Source organism: Ammodytes marinus, assembly GCF_949987685.1.
Source record: "Ammodytes marinus genome assembly, chromosome: 13".
Classification (NCBI taxonomy): Eukaryota; Metazoa; Chordata; class Actinopteri; order Uranoscopiformes; family Ammodytidae; genus Ammodytes; species Ammodytes marinus.
Genome location: NC_137217.1, coordinates 19,714,171 through 19,726,098, shown reverse-complemented (window position 1 = coordinate 19,726,098; position 11,928 = coordinate 19,714,171). Strand labels below are relative to the sequence as shown.

General features: G+C 42.3%; 1 protein-coding gene across 1 annotated transcript; it reads right to left on the bottom strand.

The window, feature by feature from the left end:
* Window positions 1–3,365: 3,365 nt before the first annotated feature.
* Window positions 3,366–11,744, bottom strand: she (Src homology 2 domain containing E). Its single transcript, XM_080040165.1, has 6 exons — window positions 10,868–11,744; window positions 10,133–10,259; window positions 7,784–8,023; window positions 7,173–7,506; window positions 5,160–5,279; window positions 3,366–4,458 (listed from the first exon to the last, which is right to left on the bottom strand). Exons 1-6 carry the CDS (start codon window positions 11,309–11,311, stop codon window positions 4,266–4,268), a joined length of 1,458 nt encoding a protein of 485 aa, XP_079896291.1. The 5' UTR covers window positions 11,312–11,744; the 3' UTR covers window positions 3,366–4,265.
* Window positions 11,745–11,928: the final 184 nt, after the last annotated feature.

Here is an 11,928-nt window from a genome sequence, read left to right as displayed (position 1 = left end):
ACGTAAAGGGTGTAGGTCTACCTACGTGGTGCTCAATGGTTGACTAATAGGGACCTTGTCAAACTGAATGAGATCTTTCATCTCTATCTGCTTTATCTTTAAAAGTAGCCCCCATGCCATTTTGTTGTGATATTGTTAAACCCCCTAAAATAGATTTTAAACAAGCAGCCATAACAAAATGTAGGCTATGCATGTGATGTCATCGTCATCAAGGAATGTGTGCCTGCATGCTAAATAGTTTAGTGAGAAAATACATTAACATATATACAGTATAATCAAGCTTTCAGGATTTGAACACTTATGATTGTAAATATGGTAGCTATTTATGTGTATATCTATGGCCCTCATGTCCTTTGCCCCTTAAAATAACGTCACACCCTCTTTCTTTCCAGGGCTGCCTGAGCCTAGTCATTATTCTATCAATAATCTTCACTCTCTAAAAGCTGGAGGGGTGTGTTTTGCCTTCTCCTATGCGATCCGTTCTTTTTTCTATTTCCCTTCCTGTAATGTATCTTTGTTCAAATGTCCATTTTTGTTTAGCCCCTGAGGTAGCCTGCAATCCTAATCCACACAGTTGAATATGCAGGAGGAGGTGTGTGGGGGGAGATGAAGACAGAACAGGCTGCTAGGAGAGAGGAGTAGCCAGGTAGACATAAGTTGTTCTAAAACATGTTTGCTGCGAGCCATGCTCAAAGTCGGAGCATGATGACAGAAAAAAATAAAAAGAGAGAATGCAGCAAATAGAAGGGGGGGTATAGGAAGGGAAAGGCTGGGAGTCAAGACAGCGTGGGAGGCAGGGAACGAGGGAGCGAGGGAGGGATGGATGGCTGGATGGCTGGATGGGGGAGAGTAAACTTGGTAAACAGGAGTGCAGGATGATGGAAGGAGGAGGCAGTTGCCGTGGTGACTAAAGAGAAATCAGAAAGCTCCAGGAGGAAACGACCTGTTTCACCTTCATTTTGTCTATTTTCATTACCAACACACACACACACACACACACACACACACACACACACACACACACAATACACATGCTCAGCTGGAAAACACAGCGCACACACACACACTCATGCATAAATGCACACAATTCAACACACACACACACACACAAACACACACACACACACACACACACACACACACACACACACACACACACACACACACACACACACACACACACACACAAATGCATGCACAGCCAGGCAAACTCTTCCACTGTAATGCCATCCTCTCATGCTATCTTTATGCTCCCCCCCCCCCCCCCCCTCTCTCTCTCTCTGTACGGCCCTCTCCTTTCCTCCCTCTCTCTACCTCTGCAGTGAGTGAGCTGACCTGACAGTGCTCCTCCTCTGCACTGAGTGCTGTGAGTCTCTCTCTGAATTATTTAAAAGCTGGGACCCCCACAAGTGCATGTCTTCCCCCAACACCCCCTCACGCTCTCTCTCTCCCTCCTTTCCACTGTCCCTTCCTCGCTTGCTGTCATTCGGTATTCTGGTGGCGGCAATAACTTCCTGTGGTTCTGTCATATCTGGGAAACACTTTGATTAAGAACATGTAAATCTGACTTATGAATCTTCGGTATAAAAGTAAATAATAGATAGTACTTTATGCATCCTTACTACATTTAAGAGGAAAACATTGTACTTTTTACTCCACTACATTTGTTCAAAAACTTGAGTTACTTTGCATATACTGTAGATACAGATGAAACAAAACAAACATATTAGCCTCTTGTATAATGTATAGTAATCAACTGTTACAGATTAAGTAATTCAATGATATTTAATGATTAACTAAAATAATATTTACAGTAAGTACAATTTGTTGATACTTGTCTACAGGATTATATGGCTGATATACTGGTCAATTCTTCTTTTATAGGCATATATTGAAGGCATCTATATTATAATTTTGGTAAAGCTATACATTCCGTAAAGGATCCAGGAGTTTTCCACCGCTGATACATTATAAACTCATATCCAGAGTGAAGGTGATCAAAATTATGCACATCATCGCTGTCCTCTGTCTGAAAAAACACATATCTCCAAATTGTGTTGCACCATGAAAAATGATTCAGTGTTCAGCCATGTGACGATGCACTTTGCAGATTCTCCAATGGGTGATTGAATAGTTTATTTAGCCAAAAAGGAAAGGAACAAATAATCTTTCATGTGGGAAAAATATATATTAATAAATAAATAGAAGAGATAGTTCCTTGACCGGAAGGCCTGGTTCCAAGCCCATGCCAAATTTAGCATCTGCCTTGCTGAAGTGTCTTCGGGATGAACACATATTTGTTCTGGAGTACGTCATACTTTTCAGTCACTCATTTCTGATATTACATAATGCTGATACTCATTCACAAAATGACCAGGCCATTCTGTTGGGGAGCTTTGTCGCTACTATAGCACTATGGCCACGGTTATTCATAGCTCTTTATGTATTGCAGTCTGTCTCTCCTCCCCTGTTTCTCTTCCCGTAGAGATGGCCCTCCCTCACTCTAACTAATCACCATGGCAACCTGGTAATCCCTGAACAGAAAAATTCTGACTCCATCTCTGTCTCACACACACACACACACACACACACACACACACACACACACACACACACACACACACACACACACACACACACACACACACACACACATTTATATAGCAGTACTGCATGCATGCACACATAAATGCACACATGGGTGCTTACAATTACCCTTGCACACACATTCTTGCTTGCACACACGCACACACACACACACACACACACACACACACACACACACACACACACACACACACACACTAAGAGATACCGCATGCAAGCCAATACACTGGTGTTTACTGGTAAGACATATCTTACCGCAAACACATGCTTGGATGCTTCATTGTAAGGACAAAGCTCCTCAGTAATGTGCAAGGAGCTTGATGTGCGTGTTGGCGAGCATTTAAAAAAACACCACATTTTGGGTTGTGTGAGTAAAAGCTATTTGTGTGTACACTATTTATGTATGTGTACTCACGTTTGTGCCTGTATTTGTTGACGACAGATAGGTGATTGCGTGTGTGTGCGTGCGTGCATGAGGTTGCATTGCATGTGTTTAGCTGTAATTGATTTCACACTCAGGTCAATAGGTTTTATAGCTACAAGAGAAAAGCACACAAATTTACTCCGATAGGCTTCTCATCTCTGTTTCACTGCCTCTTTTCTTGAGCCTTGCTTAGACTTTTGCCAGTGGCTCGGTTAATAATAATAACACTGTTTGTCTACAGTTAACATACATTTTATTTTATTTACTGAATAAAATGTTTACCACCATAATATATATAAAACATCAGACATTGGTCAACATTACAATACACATATACAAATACATCATTTATGCAAGGCAAGTTACTTCATTCACCATAAAGTTTATTATATAGCTTTTTAATCATAACAATCTGATATTTAGATGACAGTGAAAGCACCTGTAAGGACACAATATTCACATATTCATTTTGCATACTTGGAAACACTCAAACACTTTTGCTGACTGGACTGGGTAGGTACTGTACTGTTATAAGACCCCTCCCACTACACTAGTTTCTAACCCTCTAATCAATGAAGCTCTTTTTCTTGACAGAGTGGTTGGCAAATTAGCCTTTTGTTTGTGGATAGATCAATAGGCTGATTGACATGTCAGATGAATGAATGAATATACTCCAATCAGGTGCATTGATCTCAGAGGCCGAACCTGACCCAATGACATGGTGCTAATTGATGATGCCGGTGCATCTGTTTAAGGGCACCAGGAGATTATAAACCTATCATCTTACTGCAAATATCTGATTGGTTATATACTGTGTGCATTTTTCCAGGTAATACAGAAATGAATTTGGTTTGCATAGTACAGTACTATGTTCTGGACAAGCCAATGGGACAAATACACAAGGCTGAGGAAGAAGGGGATGGTTTTCCTGTAAATCATGTAAGTACTTCCTGTATATCTGTGTTTCAGATTGGAAACAATAAGTGACCAACAATGTGATCAATGGTCATTGTAATGTGGGAGTTTGACCACTAGGTGGCACATGGACGAGCTACAAACATAAACTTGTTTAGGTTGTACAAAGGTCAATCCAAAGCAGCATATCTTTGAGTATGATATGAAATGACATGTATTAACAGGTCAGTGTGTGTGTGTGTGTGTGCGTCTTTATGCGCAATGCATGTCTGTGCGCATGTGTACTTATGTTCGAGTGCATTTGTTTGTCCTGATTTGTTCAGTGTGGCCTGAGCACAGGATGCTGCAGGGTCATGTGCTCGGCTCCAGTGAAAGGCAGTCTGTGAGTGCAGTAGTGGTGCACCAGCTCAGGGATACTTGAGAAGACACAGCTGCTCTGATCCAAGGTGAAGCCCAAGCCCTTAACACTCTTAGTCTGGGCCACAATGATGTGCACGCAACTCTGGCTGGTCCTAATGAAACAAGGCAGATAAATATAAACACATCAAATAAAACACATACTGCCAGGCAAAGAGACAGACTTGGCGGTAGAAGACACACCACACATCCGTTAAAGTTAAGAGCTAGAAGATGCAGAGGAATCTGGGAAATCTTGCTCCCTTGTCCCCCCGCCCCCCACCAAACGAGGATGTGCAGTTTCCGAGTTCAGTGGATGTGTAAATGGTTAATGCTGTGGACTCTCAAATGAATGACAGGCGTACAATAAATGTGTACTCAGGCACATGCACACATATACACACACACACACACAAACACACACACACACACACACACATGCATTTCTAAAAAATAGCCATACACAAGCACAATCACCTTAGAAGGCAATGTCGGCAGACACCTCAATATATTTTGTCTATAAAATTGTATGTATATTACAAGATAAATATGCCACATACACATGGCATTATTATACAAAATGTTACAATCCTACAAAAGCATATTTAATTTCCAGGAAAAACTGAGAGTGCAACGCAGCAAAGCACAGTAGCACCATAAATAAATATGTACATGTTGCTTTATTACCGGCGGGCATGCACTGCGTTCAACAAACACTCATACTCACACTAACAGGACAATACATGTGCACACATCTGCCCGTCATACTCACACTAACAGGACAATACATGTGCACACATCTGCGCGTCATACTCACTTCAGTGCGATGGAGTACTTGCTGGTTCCTGATTCGCTGTCCCTCACCAGGAAGCTGGCTTCCCTGCAGCGCTGCAGCTGAGCCTCAGCCTGCTGCCGACTCACACTGCCATGGTACCAGCTTGGCAGGAGGAGGAGGAGAGGGGGGAGAGGGACACAAAGAGAGACAGCAGATCACTGACATATAGCACGGTGACATATGGAGATAAGTCAGATGTCAAGATAATGATACGTGATGAAGGCTGGAGAGAGGAAAGAGACCCAGATGGGATGGACCAAACGCATCGACAGCAACAAAGATTTGCTGTCGCCCTAAATCAGTCGGACGGGACATATATCGTGGGCTGAATGAGTTAACAATGTCAAAGTTGAACTGGCGAGGGCAAAGAGATAAATAAAATGGACAGAGAACGCGATGTCTAGACCTATTACTATTAGGACACACATTTGTGCTGACAGCGGCTACAGGTCAGAGCCCTACGTATATACAGTATAAACATGGCTGTGTGTGGCCTTCATGCTCGGAGGCAAAACACAATGACATTCAGCCACAACATGAGAAGAACAAATGCTCTGAGCATGTTCCCACGTCCAATAAGATGAGGAAAGGGGGCTTACAGTTAGAGTCTTTTCTGTCTATTCAAGCCTCACTTCAACAGGACACCTCTTTATAGCGTTAACGTTTAGCAACTAATCACCAGGGCTTTGGCTGTGGCTTACACTCAGTGATAAATACCATATAACACTTAAAAGTTGCCAATGTGCCAAGTGTTGAACTGATGTGAGATTTTGGCCCAAGAAGACTGGCAGCCACCTCACTGTATTTGACATTGTGAGTTGCCAGATTAGATGTTGAAGGAAGTTCGCTTGATTGCTTAACAACTTTTACTTAGGAAATTGATTTTCCGCCGAAGCTGTTCTTCCGGAGTTTCTTGCAAACACAGATGGTCAGGTAGCGGCCAAAGGAAAGGGGGAAAGTAATAAGCATAATGCTTATTAGTAACTGTCGTGGCAAAATGCAGAACAACACAGAGAAAAGACAGGGGGGACAGGAAGTGTTATTTATTTCTGCAGAGTTTTATGAGAAATGGGTTGTTCATTTTAATGAGCATTATTAAAATATATAGGCGAACAAACGTCTCAACCCTCATCTTGTTCTTTCGATTACTTCAATTTACTATTGAAGTAATACTGTTCAGGGTTGAACAGTATACATAGCTACAGTGACACTTTTTATTTGTACCAAGGTAAACAAGAATTTGACGAAAATATGTAGAACTTATTAAATGTTTACTGTAACATAATTAGTTTCCTACATTTTGAGGGAAGGACAGAGATATTTCCCTCTTTATAAGCATATGATCACCAAGTCAGTGAGGTCGATTGAATCTTGTACTACGATGACATATTTTAATATACTCAAATGTTTTCTATATCATTATGCATGATTGCTACAATTGACATTTCTATTGATTTGCTTTGTGACAACATATTGTTTGTTTTAACATGATATCTGCATAATGTAATGATTCTAGCACATACCTTGGTCTGTAATGGCCTTATGGTGACCTGATAGGGGCCTTATAGGACTTGGTAACCCCCTATCAGTCTGATAACTTTTGGGATAATATAATCCATTGTGCAGATCCTTTCTCTATTTTTCCCTTAAAGACGCACTATGTAACTTTGGGTGTATCAGAGAAGTGAACATTTATTAATCTACAGTAGATTCTAATATCTGAATTAACAAACATACGTGACAGGAAAATTGGATCCCTGGAAAAACTGTTTTGCGTTAGCAAGCTGAAAGTCACTGTTTCACTGTCTGTGTTTAGAATTATTCAGTACTTAGAATCACATGTACAGAAAATATTATGTAAACAAACCACAAGCTCTGCAAATGAAAACAAATCCTCCTCCCCTGAAAGTGCATAATGCACCTTTAATGTATATAAGGCATAGGGAACGTTTCCCCTCCTCCTTCCTATGAATAACTCCTGTCATCTCCCCTTACCTTTGCTTCTCCAGGGGCTGGCTGGGGTCCACTTTGGCCTGCTCCCCATCCAGTGGGGAAACACCGGGGGAGGTTGGAGATGGAGGAGAAAGTCTGGTAGGACTAGAGGAGGGGGAGAGTTTGAGAGTGGGGAAAGAAGGAGACGGGGGCGTGAGAGGGGAGAGCTTGAGAATGGGGGAGGAAGGGAAGGAGGGAGAAGAGGAAGAGGACGGAGAAGATGGTATGAGTGTTTTAAGGTTCCAGTTCTTCTGCCTCAGGGTGTGTTGCTGTTGATGCTGCTGCTGCTGGCGGCCATTCTCTTTACTGGGAGAACAATCCACTGCCTCGAACTGAGCTGGTGGAGGCAATAGGAGAGAGAGAGACATAATAATCAACCTTGCATAATAAATAAATTCAAAAAATTCTATCAAAGCATGACAGAGCTATACCAAAGTAAACACATCCCTTGGAAATTGATTCAGCAGGATTGTTTTGTTTCCTCTCTCTGGAGCAAACACAAAATTGTTGTGGCACATTACTGTACAAATAAAAACCCATGGCATCCTTCCTCCACGCCCTAAAACCCCAGCCCACCCTCCCCATCATCCCCCTCTCTGCCTTTTTCTCTCTACCTGACAGCGCTCTAACAATGTCCTCCTTTCTCCACTCCCAGGGCAGTTCATACTCTCCGGCGGGGCGGACGTCAGACTCTGGCCGTGTGACAGGGATCCACACCCCCTCGCTGTCTCCCTCCAGCCCGCCTTCGTATGGCGTATCGTAGATGTTTGGGGCCGCTGGCTTCCCCTCTCTCTTGCCTCGGTCCAACAGCACACACACTTTCAGGAGGTCCTTGGAGCCCCGTCTACGAACGTCTACACAGCACAACAACGGTCATGTGATTAGGGAACATTGTCACAACTGACAACAAGGCCTCCCAAAGCACTCACTACACTGTCATCTGTCATAAAAAACGTGTAATGTTTCTGTGTGTTTCTGTGTTTTCATACAATTTTCTTCTATTTTGAAGGCTGATTCGGCCTCAAAACTTCATCCAAGAGACATTTTCAAATGAAGCCGGTGAAAATGTTTAGGAGGATAGAAGTCACTGTGGTTGTGTTTTCACTCAGATAACAGACATAGCTGTAATCAGCATGATGTTGCATCACTATTTTTAGTATAGAATCTGTTTTTTTTTGCCTATCTTGAAGTAGTTCAAAGGCATAATATGGAAAAAATAACTAATCTGTTTACATAGTCAGTTACATTCACAATACAATATGTAGTATAATTATGTACTGTATCTATTCTTCTTTATTCTGGGTCTTAACCCAGATCTTCCTTGTATTCACTAAGCTGCCAGTGTAGTAGGTACACCAAGCTAAAACAAATGCAGTCTTATAGAACAGTCCTACATTAAATACCGCCTTTATGACAGTTGTAATTGAGGACAGCTATCATTGTAAATTAACACAGTTCATCAGAACCAGACAACCTTCAAAATTACTCTACAGTATAATCAACATCTTTTTATAATGGTTTAAATTAAAAACCAAAGGAAGAAAGGAATGTCATAACTGACACTTGTGCATATAGTTTAAGTTATGAACACAGTTGAATGTACTTTTTTTATTGCATCTTTTCATAACTTGAGTTCAACTAATCAGAAATGTGTATCTTTTTTTCCTGTATATTTCAGTAATATATAAATATATATATATATATATATATATATATACAAATGATAGGTTCAAATAAGGTTTCTGGGCCTATACTTGTGTTTGTAAGTTGGATTAACAAAAAACATCTGTTCGGTATGATTTGCTCTCTTAATTGCATTTGTTATGACAAGTCATTAATTTTTTTTTTTTTTATTTTGGGGGAGGGGGGTTTCACTTGTGTTTCTTTGCTGTCTGACAGGTAGCCTGTGTGTCTGCACTATTGTGTGACCAAACAATGGAGCCACAGGAAGAAAAGGTCAACACAGCCGCTGATTGGCTGGCTGACCAGGCCACTTCCTGGCTGCTGGGAAGTGATTGGGCGACAAGGGGGGGGGGGACCTGCAGGTTTTGGGCATGGGTGAGGGGGGTCTTTCAATAATGTTTCAAGCCCGACCATAAAGTATCATGTGTGTGTGTGTGTGTGGTTGTGGTTGTGGCTGTGTGTGTGTGTGTGTGTGTGTGTGTGTGTGTGTGTGTGTGTGTGTGTGTGTGTGTGTGTGTGTGTGTGTGTGTGTGTGTGTGTGTGTGTGTGTGTGTGTGTGTGTGTGTGTGTGTGCATGTGTGTGTGTGTGCCTGTGTCTGTGTCTGTGTGTCTGTGTGTGAGGGGGGGGGGCATTGGGGCCAACTTCCTATCAAGAGAATGGGGCAAGGAAACAGAGGCAGGAGACAGGAAGCTGGAAGAGGAAGCTGCACCCATTGTCCCTGCACAACACTGTTCCTATGGTGACCGCCAGCAGGGAGGTGTAAGTCATCAGAAAGACTGGGGGGTCGGCTCTTTAAAAAGAATGTGACATAAAGTTGTGGGTGCAGACACATTACATAAGATTTTAAAAAGTGTTGCCTTGCATATCATGTACCTAGCTTTTTCAAGATGATGTAAAAAAGAGTGTTAAGAGGTTATCAAACAAAGTTCTGTTTTCAGCACACATGATGATGATATGATGAAATGAGACCTGGCCAATCTCAAGTGAATCTTTCCACACCTTAATTATATTTTCGATTATGTGTCTGTCACCTGCTTTTACAAAGGCAAGATGTAACTGTTCTGGCAGAAACATTGGAACATGTGCAGATATGCAGTTTCAGTTTGCTTTGAATAAAAAGAAAAAATCCTCAAAGTAAATGGCTGCGTCTTTTGATTTAGTCTATAATACTCTGTAGAAGCTTCAAAGAAGGATTGGTTTCAAATACTTGCAGTAAAGATGCCACACATGGCCCTTGCATAATGTTGCTAAGAGACAGGAGGTGACCCTATGACCTCACCTGTGATGATGACCTGTGCGTCGTAGGGCTCCATGTACCCATCGTTCACTCCTGCTCTCTCAGCCTGTCTCTGCTCCTTGGTTTTCTCTGCGTCAAAAGGATCCGCATAGTCCTCTAGGATGATAAGCTGTGAGAAGGGGGAAATGATCCCCGTCAGAAGGTATAATGTGGGGTTGTTAAAACCTATTCAGATGTTGCATTCACCTGTGTGTGTGTGTGTGTGTGTGTGTGTGTGTGTGTGTGTGTGTGTGTGTGTGTGTGTGTGTGTGTGTGTGTGTGTGTGTGTGTGTGTGTGTGTGTGTGTGTGTGTGCGTGTGTGCGTGTGTGTGTGTGTGTGTGTGTAATGTACGTGACTGAGTGACAAGTAATGGAGGGACAAGCATGAAATATTCTTGCAAAGAGGTCAGTGCATTGTGTTTGCCTGTTTGATCCGACACAATGTAGTGAAACTGCATTGTGTTCTTTTGACAGCGATGGAAACTGAATACAGGGTTTATATGAACTAAGGTGGGGAGGGAAAACACAAAGGAAAGGCCTGACCTCAAGCCCATTATGATTTTTTTTTTTTTTGCACTGTACAGTATATTGACTTTGAAACTGCATTCTTCTTTAACCTGCTTCTTCCTAGTTTTGATTCTAAATAAATACAAATATTGATATTGAAGAATACCAAGTTGCATATGCAGTTCACACACATTAGCCCTGATGGAATCATCTGTAGACTTTAATACTCACCGTTGTGTTAACGTCAGACCTTCCCTTTTCGTTCTTGGGCTGCTTCTGTTCACTTATCTCGTCGAGTTTGGGGGAGTTCTTGTCTTGTTTGTCCACCTTGATCATCCTGCTGATGTAAGCTTGCGCCAAACTGGAGGTCCTGACCTGGCGGATCTCATCTGATGTCCCGGTCTCCACCTTGGAGTTCTTGCGACCCGTCAGAGTATCCCAGACTGTCCCACCACCATAACCCGTGTTGTTACGGCCCAGCTCTGTGGCCGAATTCTTTCTGTTTCTCCCCGCCAATAAGCCCCCCACCCCTCCATCTTTGCGCAGATTTCCTTTTAAACTGTCTCGACCAAACGAGGGTTTGGGTCGAGTTTGCGGACCAGATTCGGAGGCCGAGCGGACCCTTTCATTAGCGTTCTTCAGGTTAATGGGGAAATCTCTGAACCACTTTGCCATGGCTGTCAAGGTATTATTAAGAATTGTCTCACAGATTTAAAATGTAATAAACGTGTTGCTTTTTTAAACACGTTCTCGCAATGTAATTTAAAAACGTGCGCAATAGCTCCAACTTTACGCACAGATTTTACGCACGCCTCCGTTACAGAATCTGTGATCTGAAATTACAAAACATGTACTAGTCATCAAATTCAGAGACCCCGCTTCGTGCTGTTAAACCGACCGTGTATGAAACTCTGTCACAGCTTCTGTTGCGTATTGGAAGTAATTTGCCAGTGACTCTACATTGCCGTCACCCTACAGCCGCAGTAACAGCTATCCCTGTAGTTTGAAAAGTAGCTTCTCGAGAGCGAAAACTCGAAAGAACTCAAAGTTTTTCTTTGAACCAAGTAAAGATCCCATTCCCGGAGCGTGAGATGGTGCGTCCAGTCTGTCGACCAGGCAAAGCGATGAGATGTGGAGGAAAGTTGTGCTCGCAGACTGTGGGATGCCGCTGGAGTTTTGGGAGGAGCTGTGTGTAACTTTAGTCACTTCAATGGATACACAACTTACACGTTACTGAAATTCTCCAAACATTATCAGTTGAACACGCCTCATAATAAGTCAAATGTAGGATG